This window comes from Echeneis naucrates, chromosome 11, assembly GCF_900963305.1.
Source record: "Echeneis naucrates chromosome 11, fEcheNa1.1, whole genome shotgun sequence".
Classification (NCBI taxonomy): domain Eukaryota; kingdom Metazoa; phylum Chordata; class Actinopteri; order Carangiformes; family Echeneidae; genus Echeneis; species Echeneis naucrates.
Genome location: NC_042521.1, coordinates 2,096,353 through 2,109,874, shown reverse-complemented (window position 1 = coordinate 2,109,874; position 13,522 = coordinate 2,096,353). Strand labels below are relative to the sequence as shown.

The 13,522-nt window shown below is 39.1% G+C and overlaps 3 protein-coding genes across 4 annotated transcripts; 1 reads left to right on the top strand and 2 right to left on the bottom strand.

The window, feature by feature from the left end:
• The first annotated feature begins 136 nt into the window (after window positions 1–136).
• Window positions 137–4,010, top strand: LOC115050858 (major histocompatibility complex class I-related gene protein-like). Of its 2 annotated transcripts, XM_029513970.1 has the most exons (8): window positions 137–280; window positions 460–729; window positions 820–1,098; window positions 1,357–1,659; window positions 1,908–2,009; window positions 2,316–2,333; window positions 2,578–2,604; window positions 2,694–4,010. In XM_029513970.1, the coding sequence occupies exons 1-8, from the start codon at window positions 232–234 to the stop codon at window positions 2,747–2,749; spliced, it is 1,104 nt and encodes a 367-aa protein (XP_029369830.1). In that variant the 5' UTR covers window positions 137–231; the 3' UTR covers window positions 2,750–4,010. The 2 variants fall into 2 exon arrangements, with proteins under 2 accessions (XP_029369830.1, XP_029369831.1); XM_029513971.1 differs by lacking the exon at window positions 2,578–2,604.
• An 804-nt stretch (window positions 4,011–4,814) lies between these two features.
• Window positions 4,815–7,487, bottom strand: LOC115050860 (major histocompatibility complex class I-related gene protein-like). The gene is made up of 6 exons (XM_029513974.1): window positions 7,447–7,487; window positions 7,016–7,299; window positions 6,221–6,499; window positions 5,463–5,792; window positions 5,174–5,263; window positions 4,815–4,936 (listed from the first exon to the last, which is right to left on the bottom strand). Exons 1-6 carry the CDS (start codon window positions 7,485–7,487, stop codon window positions 4,830–4,832), a joined length of 1,131 nt encoding a protein of 376 aa, XP_029369834.1. The 3' UTR covers window positions 4,815–4,829.
• A 2,573-nt stretch (window positions 7,488–10,060) lies between these two features.
• Window positions 10,061–13,357, bottom strand: LOC115050868 (major histocompatibility complex class I-related gene protein-like). The gene is made up of 6 exons (XM_029513986.1): window positions 13,310–13,357; window positions 12,434–12,485; window positions 11,976–12,230; window positions 11,450–11,728; window positions 10,681–10,983; window positions 10,061–10,381 (listed from the first exon to the last, which is right to left on the bottom strand). Exons 1-6 carry the CDS (start codon window positions 13,340–13,342, stop codon window positions 10,263–10,265), a joined length of 1,041 nt encoding a protein of 346 aa, XP_029369846.1. The 5' UTR covers window positions 13,343–13,357; the 3' UTR covers window positions 10,061–10,262.
• Between the last annotated feature and the right edge of the window lie 165 nt (window positions 13,358–13,522).

Sequence of the window (13,522 nt, the reverse complement as noted above, 5' to 3'; positions counted from 1 at the left end):
CAATAAAATGACAGATATCGATCCAGACGCTTTGGACAACGGAGCCGTGCCGAAATAAATGAGTAACCGTTTCAACACGGAAGCGAGAATCTAAACAAAATTCCGTGAAAACACGTGACCTCACTGCGCATGCTCAGACTGCCTCCCCTTCACTCGGTGTTGACTTGTCAGAGTTCGGCTGTCGGACAGAAAGGATCCAGAACTGCTCTGTTTTTGTGCTCCACCGACAACATGAAGGCTGTTTTTCTGTTCATGCTTCTGATATACGGCTCCACAGGAGGTAAGATCAGACTTTAAACGTTTATTAATCCAGCTTTCTGTCGTTTGTGTGTGTTTTTTAACTGCGCCACGCTTTTGGTTTCACTTTGACACAAACTCGGTTTGTTGATAATTCACAGTCTTTTTGTGAGTGATCTGTAAGGTGGTCAGATGTTTGTGAAAACCTGTTGTGTCCCTCAGCCAAACACTCCCTGAAGTACTTCTTCACGGCCTCCTCCGGATTACCGGGCTTCCCGGAGGTTTTGGCCGTGGCCTTGGTCGATGACCAGCCGCTGGGCCACTGCGACACCGGAACAAAGAGACTGGAGATAGAACCGGTCTGGATGAAGCGGTATTTTGAGCAGAACCCGAGTCAACTCGAATGGTACAACCAACAGTGTTTTGAGTTTCAGCCCAACTTCTTCAAAGCCAGGATTTATGATCTGAAGCAGCGCTTCAACCAAAGTGGAGGTTGGTCATGTGTGCATGATGGATAACATTTCCAGATGTTACATGAACGACAGTCAGTCAGATGAAGGCTCTGCTGTGGCTCTGTTCCAGATGTGCACATTCTACAGAGAGCGACGGGCTGCGAATGGGACGATATGACCGGGAAGTTGACTGGTTTTCATCAGTATGGTTATGACGGCGATGACTTCATTTCCCTGGCCACCGACACGTTCACCTGGGTCGCCCCAAAGGACCAGGCTGTCAGCACCAAACTGAGATGGGACACTGACACTGCCAGAATCAAATACAACAGTAACTTCCTCACTGAGCTTTGTCCTGCGTGGCTGAAGGTGTATGTGAACTCTGGGAAGAATACTCTGATGAGAACAGGTAGGATCACATCACCTGATGGCTAAAGTGTCACTGACACAGCAATGACCTTCAATCACAATTTTATCAAACTTACTGACGCCTCTAAGTTCATTGATGGGTGACGTCCCAGTAGGTTGCCACTCAGTCTGAATGTGTAGTGACCCTGACAGGGAAAATTAGTTCATACCACTTCCCAGCATCTTTATTCAAGATTACCACCACATGTCAATGAGTGGTGCACAGCCACTGTTAATATACCTCTGTCTCTCCCTGCAGACCGTCCCTCAGTGTTTCTCCTCCAGAAGTCTTCCTCCTCTCCAGTCAGCTGCTTCGCTACAGGTTTCTACCCGAACAAAGCCGTGTTGTTCTGGAGGAAAGATGGAGACGATCTCCATGACAACGTGGAAGAAGGAGAGATCCTCCCCAACCCTGATGGAACCTTCCAGAAGAGTTCAGACCTGGACCTTTCATCAGTCAGACCTGAAGACTGGGGGAAGTATGAATGTGTGTTTCAGCTTGATGGGCTGAAGGACGACATCATCACCAAACTGGACCAATCAGTGATCAGAAGTAATTCAGGTAAGAGTGAGATCCGCAGACTCTGAATGTGACTGAATGTCTCTGGTTTGTTTGCTGTTTCCGCTCTTGTTCTCCAGTTCATCAGAATTGATAATTAGACATCTAATAGCTGTTGGCAGACCTGGTAGAGTGTGTGGCAGGGTGGTTTTTAGGGGGGTGGCATCAGATCTTAACAGTTGGATTTCTAGATTTGCTTCTATTCAAGTTATTATCTTCATTGATTTGTGTATCTGATTTCTTTTTACCAGACGACGTTGATGCCCTCACCGTCTCCATCATCATTGCATTGGTTCTCCTCGCTGTCGTTCTCAGCGCTATCGCTGGATTTATCTTCATCAAGTGGAGGAAAGGTGAGAGACTGATACAATAATTAGATCTTAGTCTTTGAGTTGACCAATTTATCCAGATCTAAATAATGACAGAGTCATATCAGCTGTGCTGAGATGATGATGAGTCAGACACATTGTTGACAACACAAACAGACACAAAACACGAGAAACACACTTGGCCATCTTCCTTTTTGGGAGAAATAAAATTGATTTAGAAGAAGAGCTTAGAGTTTGTAGAGAAAGGAGTCACTGTTATATTCAGTGTTAAGGTGATGAGACGTCCTGTCATTTACAACTGTAACTGAACTGACTTTTTTTTCTTTTCAGCCAAAATCACTAGATCTCGTGAGTAAAACATATTTTATTCTACTTCTAATCATCTCATGCATTTTTGTGTTTTACTGTAACTTAAATGTAGATTAAAGTTCAAAGGATGTTTTTGCTTAAAAGCAGAAGATTGCCTGCTTCAGAAATAAAACTTTCATTTGAGTGGACAGAGGGTTGGGTCATATTCACTGATGAGGTGATGGAAGACATGCTGCCATTTACAAATATAACTGAACTGATTTGTCTTTTCTTCAAATTTTAGGGAAAACAACTCTATCTACTCTCTCTGGTAAGTAAAACTTTAATTATTCTATTTAAAATGATGTAACATACTTTTTTGGTGGCTGTAGGTTTCACACAGTGTTTTTGATCTTCCAGGTTCTGACACATCGGAGCTCTCTGCAGCACTGAATCCAGCGTTACAGATCCAATAATTGATTGACAGGTACACCCAATGAGACTCCTCGTGTGGGACACAGAAAAACAGCACTTTGACTTTTGGAAAGAACAACAGTCCTAAATTCACACGAGTTGGCTAAAATTTAGTTTTTGTGTGCCATGAAAATCAGCTGTAAATGGAAATCAGGCATTTAGATGCACTACTTTATAATTCACCATTCGCTTACTGCTCCTGCTATCGTTGTACACTTTTGTACAGTGAATGTTGTCACCACTTCAACAATCAGAAGATAGAGCTGCGTCTCACTCAGCCAATTGGCATTTTACAGAAAGAAAGGAAGGTTAAAATTTAGGACTACTGTAAATCTTAGGGTTGGGGTTAGGGAAATATAAAGTTATCCCAGATGTTTCTGTTTTTGGAGAAAACATCTCATAGCAAAGTCGGAGCGTGCAACACAACCAACTTAGTTTGAGTTCTAAGCAGATTGTCACCGACAGCAGAGACAGCAAGATATTGAACATGACATTGATATTTATGTCATTCGTTTGCAATTTCTGGATTGAAGGGAAAACTGTGCTTCAGAATTATGTGTTGAGTGGTCCTCTAACCGTGAACACAGTTCAGCTCCGAGTATGAAGAGTGGATGTCTGCTGAATCACCAAGCTGACGTCAATCTATTAAATGAAAAAAGAAGCAATTAAGAACAAAATAACATTCACATACATGTGTGTGAATTTATTGATGTATGTGAATGTAAATATGCCTGAATTTGTTACATTTAGATTGATTTTGTGGGTTTAGGAAAAAAAACCTACTGTATATTTTTGTTGTTTTTTTTTTACTCAGCATTTTGAGTGGAAAACATTTATCATGCCTTTGCACCGAGCTTATCTGCACCAATGAAGTTTAATGTTTCAGTTTTCAGTTTCAAACAGTTTGGCTGTATTCTTCCGTCCACATGTTCTTCTGAGTCCAGATTTAGTAACATGAATATTTTCTGACCACTGAAAAGGAAAACTGTCTGTCGTTTTAAAGCCGCTGCAGATTTAGGGTCCAGATGAGTTAAACTTGTGAGACCATGTAATTTCTTTGCATCTTTAATTTGAACTAAATATCTTTTTTTTTTTTTTGTAGCATAGTTGTATAATATTTGAAAATCATCTGTAGAACTCTATTTCTCTTTTTACTGTGTGTTTTGGGGTTTGCTGCTTGTTTTGTTAATCCACATTATTTATATCTTTTGATTTTTTTCAATGCACAACATATCAATAAAGATAATGTTAATCCAAACAACACCAGACGCTTCCTCTTAAATCTGAAAGGTCAGTGAGCTTGAGCTCTGGCTCCTTCCCCTCCATGCCTTCTGCCTTTTCCTGATAAGACGTCAAATGTTGTCTTTGTCTGCATCATCTTCATTTCCCTGAAGCTCCTTAAAAGTGGACACACGTGACTGTGAATTTATATTTTAGATAGTTAACTAAATCTTTTTTCCTTTAAAATAAAACAATAAATACATCAGGTCAATAATTATTTTATTTGGAACAACAAGATGGTTCTCTGAAAGCGTCTGTTATTGGACAGCTGCCAAAATAAGTAGTTATTCAGAGTTATCAGCAGGAAAGGACGCTGCCAGTTTAACTCTGCAACGTGACTGATTCTATTTTTGGTGCAAAAGACGAAGGAAGAGAAGCCTGTTTGGTGACTCATACAGTAACTTTCCTATCCAAGAGTCAGGGAGTTTTTACAGCCAGCAGCTGCTGCAAATTGTGAGCTGACTTGTTAAAACAGTAATCAGTAGCTATTTCTACCTTATTTATTTATTGCTTTATTACATTGAGCCTGGAAGAAGCAAATGCCGAGTTTGTTGTATTTGTACAATGATAATTTCTGTTCTCTTCAATAAGTGAGTTGAATGTAATTTATTGGTTTTTATATTATTATATACAGAAAAAAAATGGATGAATTGTTTTTATATAAGACAGCCATTTCTCATGAATTTTATATTTTACAGACATATTTATGTATTACATGTACTTTCAGACATACATCACACACAGAACGCCGTTTCGGAGGGTTGAGAAGTCATAGATCGATGTGGTTGATTTAGTTTTTCCTCAGTTATCTCCTGTGTCTGTGTGCGTGCAGGATGTTGTGTTTGTTGACCCAGGTTCTCGTCTCAGTTTTATTTCTGCCTCAGTGTCTTCAGAGTTGCTGTTGGGGACTATAAAAGTCAGACACACACTGTTAGTCCACTGATATCAGACAAAACTACACAAAGAGAAAAACTGTTTACAATCTCTAAGCTTCATATGAGATTTTGGAAAAGGGTGAATAAATGACCAATAACTTCAGTTATGAAAACATTTCCTTTTCTTGTTCATCACTTTAAAATTTTCCCATTTCACTCATTTCACTTCAGTACTAAAGCCAGGACAACAGCATCCATTCAGTCGCTCACCTCTCCTCTTTTTGTAAACAACAAATCCAATAACAGCAAGAAGAACGACCACTGCAACAACAATGATGATGATGGTGATACTGGACTTTTCTGTTCAGCAAAACACAAACACAAAGCAGGTTAGATCAGACGTACACTGATCTGTTCCTAACTGTTCATTTCATGTTGATATACACTTTGGATTCTTTTTCCTGCCTTGGTATAAAATCAGAAATGTAGAATGGAGCAAACTATTTTACAACATATTTAACAGAACAGATATTTGACACCAAAAAACTGTGATTCTCACCTTGATGATTTCCATTTACAGTTTTTTTTTTGTTGGTCCTGATCCCTGATTGGTCCAGTTTGGTGATGATGTCGTCCTTCAGCCCATCAAGCTGAAACACACATTCATACTTCCCCCAGTCTTCAGGTCTGACTGATGAAAGGTCCAGGTCTGAACTCTTCTGGAAGGTTCCATCAGGGTTGGGGAGGATCTGTCCTTCTTCCACGTTGTCATGGAGATCGTCTCCATCTTTCCTCCAGAACAACACGGCTTTGTTCGGGTAGAAACCTGTAGCGAAGCAGCTGACTGGAGAGGAGGAAGACTTCTGGAGGAGAGACACTGAGGGAACGTCTGCAGTGAAAAATAAAAAACAATCTCATTAAAAGTTCATGTTATATCAGCCTCAAATGATCAGCGTCTATTGACGTGATGGTCACACCACTGTTTAGAGTAGAATTTACCTGAGCTGTTAATGATTGTGTCAGTTTCACAGAATTTTGTCTATCTCATCATTTTAGTTCATTAGAAAGTACAACCTGGACTTGAAGAACTGGACTGGACTGGACACGGTGCGTAGGAAATGTCATTTGTTATGTTTAATACATTTGACAACTTTGAAGGTGAAAAAAAAGAAACCCAAAAATTCACAGCCCTCATTTGTATGTTGGAGCTTCTGTATAATAATGTTAGTGATCAAATATTACAGACAAACATTTTATGTAAAAAATGAATGAAGGTTTAATATAACAGACCAGATTATTCAGGTCATGTGACTCTACCTCGTTTTTCTAGAAGACGATTTGTAAAGAAGAAATACTTCTTTAGCCAGGAAGGACACGACTTGGTGAGGAGGTTCTTCCAAAGCAGATTTCGAGCTGCGTCTCCATCCCAGTCCTTTTTAGTGATTTCAGCCTGTGGGTTTGCAGCAATCCATGTGTCTGTTTCTGGGTCAAACGTGAGGAAGTCTTCTCCATTAGAACCGTATTTTAAAAACCCATCTGTCATTTCCGTCTCCTCATCCCATTCACAACCCCAGTTCTGCTGGATAATGTCAACACCTGAGACGAAGATGGAGAGTGAGATTCAGCACCTGCAGGTGATATAACCTCTTTAATAAAGAAAAGTCTATCTCTTCCAAAAGGCCAGAAATGTTTCCTACTTCACAACAACTCCATGTTTGCAGCTAAGAAGCTTTTCAGTCTGGACCACATTGGAGTAGGGTAGGTCATTTATTTTATCACTAAAAGCAACCAATAAACGATCATATCCAAAATAATAATGTCAAGTGGAGCCCGTTTAAAATACATCTAAATCACCAATTGTTCAGTATTTGTTTACTCACTTTTCACAGCTATGTTGTGCGTTCACATTATGCTTTAATTGCAAATAATTACAAGCAGTCAAGCAAGAAAAAGAGCTTGTTAGTCTCTGACTGGCTGTGAGGATCTCTATTTAGCTTATGTTGAGAACAAAGTGTTGTAATAATGAGCACTTCTATGCCAGAATAAGAAGAGTGAGTTCTGTGCTTTTTCTTCAAAATGCCAAAATACCAAGGAACCATTTCGTAAACATACCTCCACTTTGGTTTGAGTGCTGCTTGAAACCTTCGGTTTCAACTCTGAAGATTTGCTCATAATGTATGCCGTCCTCTGAAATCGTTTTCCAGTGTTCTGGATCATCCCTCTTTAATCTTCTGGCCCAGTCATGTATTGGTTTGAATGTTTTATTGGTGGTGTCATAGTAAACCATCCCTACGTCCTCAAAGTTTGCTCTAATAAAATAACCAGGGATGTTTTTCGTGTCTCCAGAGGATGCCATGATGTTAAACTTCTGGGAGTGTTTGACTGTAGGAGAGAATGTTCCATTTATATATATATATTTATTATTTATTCAAATTTCGTTATGACAAAATGTCAATCCATGCACCAAAAACCTTTTCCAATCTCTACAATCCCATTATTGAAACTATTAAGTTAAATAATTATTCTTCATTTTATATGCTGATGCTAGATGGCAGGAGAGAAACAGTGCCATTAGTTTTTCCATGTCGTTTGTCAGAGAAGTGACACAAAGTGAGTTTTAATTTGTAGTGTATGTCGTTTTACTGGTTCTTTTAATTGTGCGTTGCAAATAAAGGGTGTGTTTTAGTTTCGGGAAATCTCAGCAGGTCAATAATTTAGTTTCACTTCATATCAACTTGATAAGTTTTAACTGACTCTTACTTAAAACATCAAATGTGTGATGTGTATATATTGATAATGAAAATGTAGTTTGGCCCACGGTCCCTGAAATCTTTCTTCTCTACATCTTCTGGTGTTCCAACCTCCTTTGAGGTTGCTCATGTTGCTCTGGCTGAAGATGAATAACTGCACTGGGTGAAAAATGTTCAGTTTTGAGCAGCTAAACTGTAAGTAAGCGTAAGTAACAGGAAATAAATGATAATCCACATTAGGTTTAGATAATCAGAACCAACTGAATAAACAGCAGCTTTCAATAATCTACTTTTCTGAATATTTTCCTGGTTTTCTTGGTGTGTATTGTGCTTTATCCTTGTGTTTGTGTCCAAACTACATGAGCCAATAAATCTCCAGCCTACAGGAAGTGCTCTGTGTCAAGAACAGGGAGTTTCCTGTTACGAAAGTCGAATCATTCTCTTCCCTCTTTTGACCGACTTCAGTGTATAATATTTCACTATTGTCTGTCAAACTGCAATTGTTATGTATTTAAATTATCAGGATTGTTTGCTGCCTCCTTGTGTGCGCTCAGTGACCCTGTGAATGAGGGAGACCTCATGGGTTTGATGGTCGTACTGTCTGTGGCTGTATAATTACAGGAGACGGTTAAAAGCTGAAAATCATTACTCATTAAATCTAATTGTTGAAAAGTGACCTGATCACCTCCCCCTGAAATTTAGAACCTCTCAACATTTTCAACTTTAAAAGAGAAATATACTGTATGAATATTTAAATATACACAAACAGAGAGAGAGCTCTTACCTGCTGAAGCTACCAGCCAGACAAAGAATAGAATCATTAGTTTTGCCATTTAGTTTGACGTATAAAGGACAACAGAGACCTCGAGGTCATCTGACTTCATTCAGCTCCGTTGTGGTCAGCAGGATCTTGATTCATGTGTCTGTGTGACTTTCACGTTGGTTAAATGTCATCAGCTCCAGTTTCTTCTGAATCTCTTTGTCTCAGCTTGTCTGCTGCTAAAGTCCAAATGTAACAGAGAATCTGACACGCTGTGAATGACACTTCTTCACTTTCAGAGCTTACACTATCCCAGCAGCACCTACAATATCCATCTCTCTTTCTGCTATCAAACCTTTCATCTTAAAGAAAGATGACATTTTCACAAACAGCAGAATCAAACTAATGGCCACCAGCACTTACCTGAGCGCCCTCTTCTATCATGAAAATCAGGTGTAACCAGCACTTTGATAAGAATAACCAACTGTTCAGTGGATATTCACATAAATGTCACTCACATAGGCCTGATGGGGAGGATGGAAAGCAAAACACAGTGAGCATAGTGGTAATAGACAAAATGTGTTTATGACACTAAATAAAAATTTATTAATCAGATTAAGATTTAGAATAAAATAAAATACACAACTTTCTTTGCAAATTTAAACTAAAAAAAACCCCAAAAAAACAACAACATTTAAATCAAATTTCCAGTTTTGTTCCTTCGGTAGTATCACAAGTGTTTCCTTTAATGACCCTTTTTTATTGACTCCTTAAGTCAATTGTCCTTCGCTTTTGTTTGCAAATCCAGTTCTTTAGGTGAAGTCAGGTCCAGTTTAGTTAGTCCGTCTCTCTCTCTCCACTCCAGCTCAGTGGAAGTCTTCGTCCTCCTCTTCTTCAGATAACCACAAACAACAACAGAACACCATAAGTCTTCTTCAGATAACCACAAACAACAACAGAACACCATAAGTCTTCTTCAGACAACCACAAACAACAACAGAACACCATAAGTCTTCTTCAGACAACCACAAACAACAACAGAACACCATAAGTCTTCTTCAGATAACCACAAACAACAACACAACACCATCAGTCTTCTTCTTCTTCGTCACTCCGTTTGTTTCTTCTTATGTCCGCCTGCTGTGTTAGCATTAGCTTTAGCCAGCACAAAAAGGAAACATCACACTCCCCGGAGAATCATACAACATAAATACTGATCCTCCTCTCATCCCTCCGCAACCAACGTCCCGAATAAAACAGTATATAAAAAATAACAACAACTCAGAAATCACTTTTTTCCTCCTTTTCCTCTCAGCTCAGTCTTTTTCTTCTTCTACCGCTGCTTAGCTAGTTTGACTGACTCACTCTGGGCGTTTACCGCCACCATCCGGCGTTTTACAGTAATACATTTTATTTTAATTGAACTGAACGTCTATGAAATGTAAATAATGTATTATGCAAACAAACAAATAAATAATAACAATAATAAACAAATTCAGGGTCATTATGAATTTATATATATACAAAATTAACTGAACTAAGTATAATTAAAAATGATCTTATACTAAGCGTAATCACCTCTAAACAAATGGATTTAAACAATATCAGTAAATGTGTTACATTTATGGGAGTTACACAAGAAATAAATATTAAAACAGAAACTCTTGTCAGACAGAGTGCTTGTCTTTATTTGGAGAAAGAATGGCAGAATGCTTTCAGTTAGAAAGCTGAATCTGAGACTCAGAACGATTGACATGTCAGAAACAAAGAACGATCAAAGTGAATGAATTATTTTACTGGATGGGAATGTTAAATAAGAACATTGAAACATTAAAAAGATTACGGTATATTAAATGACATCATTGTGATTCCTCCTCCAGATGAGGAGTCCACAGATACAGGCTGTCAGCAGCAGGAGTCCAACAACACCTCCAACAACAGGACCAACAGGAAACTCTGACGGAGGAACTGGAGAAAAAACAGAACACAGAAAAAGTGCTGATGTTTCAGTTCTGGTCAGTTCTGGATATTTTTGTTTTCACTGGCTTTATTTTTATTAACATTATTGAACTTGGGGGAAAAGACATGAGAGCATAAACACACAGTGATCTGATGTAACTATGAAGTGAACAATCAGTCCAACATTTCCACCTTTTCTTCCCCATCAGGGTTTCAGGGGAACCAGAACCACTGCACCAAATAATGAAGACAATAAATCCAGCCACCTTGTCAGACACAGACTCCATCACTTCTGGTCTCAGTCTTACCTGAATTACTTCTGATCACTGATTGGTCCAGTTTGGTGATGATGTCGTCCTTCAGCCCATCAAGCTGAAACACACATTCATACTTCCCCCAGTCTTCAGGTCTGACTGATGAAAGGTCCAGGTCTGAACTCTTCTGGAAGGTTCCATCAGGGTTGGGGAGGATCTCTCCTTCTTCCACGTTGTCATGGAGATCGTCTCCATCTTTCCTCCAGAACAACGCGGCTTTGTTCGGGTAGAAACCTGTAGCGAAGCAGCTGACTGGAGAGGAGGAAGACTTCTGGAGGAGAGACACTGAGGGATGGTCTGCAGGGAGAGAAAGATCAGTATGTACTGGAATCGATATAAAAAGGTGGCCTTAATCCAAACAGCCACAGAAACATGAAGGAGGGACCATCACTCCAAATAATTTAAAAGAGCATTTTTCTGAAAGGGATGAACTAAAGTGTCAGCTAGATGCACTCCAAGATAAACTAAAGCAGACCTAGAGATCTTAAATAGAACATTTTTAATTGGAAACTGTTTTGCCTCATTTTTAACCACCAATAGTTCAATTTAATTTATATCCAGAATTTGTATGAAAAACTTCTCGGCCTGAAAGTGCTGCTGGGATGGAACATGAGAAATGGACCAAACCAACAAAAGATCATTTGTATATCAGGCCACTTCAAACTCAACCCCATTTTCAGTTATGCCACAGATATCATGATGAGAGTGGAAAACAGTTGACAGAGTTTCCTTCTTAACGGAAAACAAAGGAGGGATTTTCTACCTGTTCTCCGTGGATTGCTCCTCTCATATATCAAATTGTTCTTCAGCCATCCAGGACAAACTACAGTGAAGAGGTTGTGATAATGTTCGCTGACCCCTTTCTCAGCATCCCACCTCATTTCCAACTTTGCAGCTTCTGGTTTCAGAGCATTCCATTTTAAATTCTTCAAGTCCAATGAAATGAGGTCTTCTCCATCATATCCAAACTTCAACAACCCCAAAATATCTCCAGTCTTCCCTTCCCAGTCACAGCCAGCTATCATCTGTAAAATGTGGACACCTGAGAAAGAGAGAGACAGAAAACAGACTGCAGTTCCAAAAGATGTACAGACGACCTCTGCAGTGTGTGGTGTAATGCTCTTCCCTGGCACTTTAAAAAAATTAAAGTGGGATTAAAAAAATCCCAGAAAACAGAGAATTCATTCAAAGAGGCATCTTTGGGTCCCCCAAACTATAAAAACTCACTTTTCTTCATCAGAATGTTTTCACTAAAACGTGAAGCTCAATAACAAATAAGACATTTTTACCTCCAGTTTGGTTGAACACCCCCATTGTCCGATACATTATGGCTTTGAAGAGCTGTGGCAGGCCTTCACACTGTTCAGAGAACCAGTCTATATTTTCAAAAACCTCCTTTGCCCGGTCTTGTTTTACCTCCACCTTCTTTCTGTCACTGTCACAGGAAACCACTTCAATGCCATTAATCAGTGCAGAACCGAAAAACTCTGGGAAGTTTGAGATTCCAGAGGATGCCACTGTGAAAAGCCTGAGGTACTGTCTTTCTGTGGGACAAACACAGTTTCCATATCTATAAATTCATTGTCATTTCAGAACATGTGAATTTTTACTCTGATTCAAAAGTTCAAGAAAAATGTGCTCTGTTGGTGATTCAGTCTGTAGAAACTCTTCCTGCTCTGCTTTTGGACCAAATCAATCTGCTGCTGCAGCAAAGAGCTCAAAGTGAAGACTTGAAATGTTTTCTTACCTGGAGATGAGACGTGACAGAAGAGGAGCAACAGAAATAATTTCATCTTGGACTGAAAACGAAGAAGAGCCGAGGAACTGAAGAGCTGAGATTAAACTGATACTTTCACTTTGGCCCACAAATAGTTTCAGGTTAGTATTTGAGGTGTGTCCATGTCTCATTATTGGCTGTTTTAGTTCTGCAGATTTCATCTGAACCTGTTTTTCAAGTGTAAAGTTCCTCCTGATCTGCCTGATAAAGTCTAAAACAAAATGCATCATAAAATATAAAGAATGTGACAGATCAGCTGTCAGACAGAAAATATATAGAACAGAGCAGAATACCAAACTGTCCGACTTCTATTAGAATCTAAATGGTGTTTAACAATGAATAAGACAGTTTAGAGGACACTGAAGCAGATGATGTTGCCTCTTCCTTAATTCCACAGAAGACGTTATGTGTATTGATTATCTGAGGCTCCTCTGTGTGGTGAAGCAGAGGTTTGAACACAGAACATCAACCTTTAACAGAGGAGGAGCCACAGAGCTCAGCTAAAACAGCACACAAACATTTTGACCCCCCAGAAAAATGTCAGATAAATCAAAGGTTAAAGGTCAAACTAACTACAGACAAATGAACAAACAGCCAGCAAAACATTTAGTTCATCACCTCCATCAGGATTTTATGTGTTTTGCTGATTAACTTAATATTTTAAAATGTTTTATCTCATCGTCCTTCATTGCTTCACTTTTCTATCAAACTATAAAGTTTCTTTTATCATTTTCATTTCCAGCAGTAGAGCACTTTGTAACTGTGTTCTTCAGAATGTGCCATTAAATGAAGCTTGTTATTAATGTTAAAATAGAGAGTGGGATAGAAAATGAACTGTGATCCCACCTGCTTCTGAAATGTGACCAACAACTTTTCCATCTCATGTTGATGGAGACAGAAGAAGGCAGAGTTGGTTTGAGATCAGCTCCCCTGAAAAGAGCAGCTGCAGTCAGTTATCAGGCCAAAGTTAGAGCCTGTGATTCTACAGCTGTTGGAAAAGGGTAAATAAATGACCAATAACTTCAGTTATGAAAACATTTCTTTTTCTTGTTCATCACT

Bases quoted from the DNA above. Each gene is read 5' to 3' on its own strand.
- LOC115050868 (XM_029513986.1), bottom strand. From the start codon at position 13,342: ATGGAAAAGTTGTTGGTCACATTTCAGAAGCAG. The intron at 12,486-13,309 runs GTGGGATCACAG...CTTCGTTTTCAG, and splicing joins TGGTCACATTTCAGAAGCAG to TCCAAGATGAAATTATTTCT. The intron at 10,382-10,680 runs GTAAGACTGAGA...TTTTTTCTCCAG, and splicing joins AGTGATCAGAAGTAATTCAG to TTCCTCCGTCAGAGTTTCCT.
- LOC115050858 (XM_029513970.1), top strand. From the start codon at position 232: ATGAAGGCTGTTTTTCTGTTCATGCTTCTGATATACGGCTCCACAGGA. The intron at 281-459 runs GTAAGATCAGAC...TGTGTCCCTCAG, and splicing joins GATATACGGCTCCACAGGAG to CCAAACACTCCCTGAAGTAC. The intron at 730-819 runs GTTGGTCATGTG...GCTCTGTTCCAG, and splicing joins GCGCTTCAACCAAAGTGGAG to ATGTGCACATTCTACAGAGA.
- LOC115050860 (XM_029513974.1), bottom strand. From the start codon at position 7,487: ATGGAAAAACTAATGGCACTGTTTCTCTCCTGCCATCTAGC. The intron at 5,793-6,220 runs GTAGAGTCACAT...TTTTCACTGCAG, and splicing joins TCGTCTTCTAGAAAAACGAG to ACGTTCCCTCAGTGTCTCTC. The intron at 5,264-5,462 runs GTGAGAATCACA...TTTGCTGAACAG, and splicing joins TGTAAATGGAAATCATCAAG to AAAAGTCCAGTATCACCATC.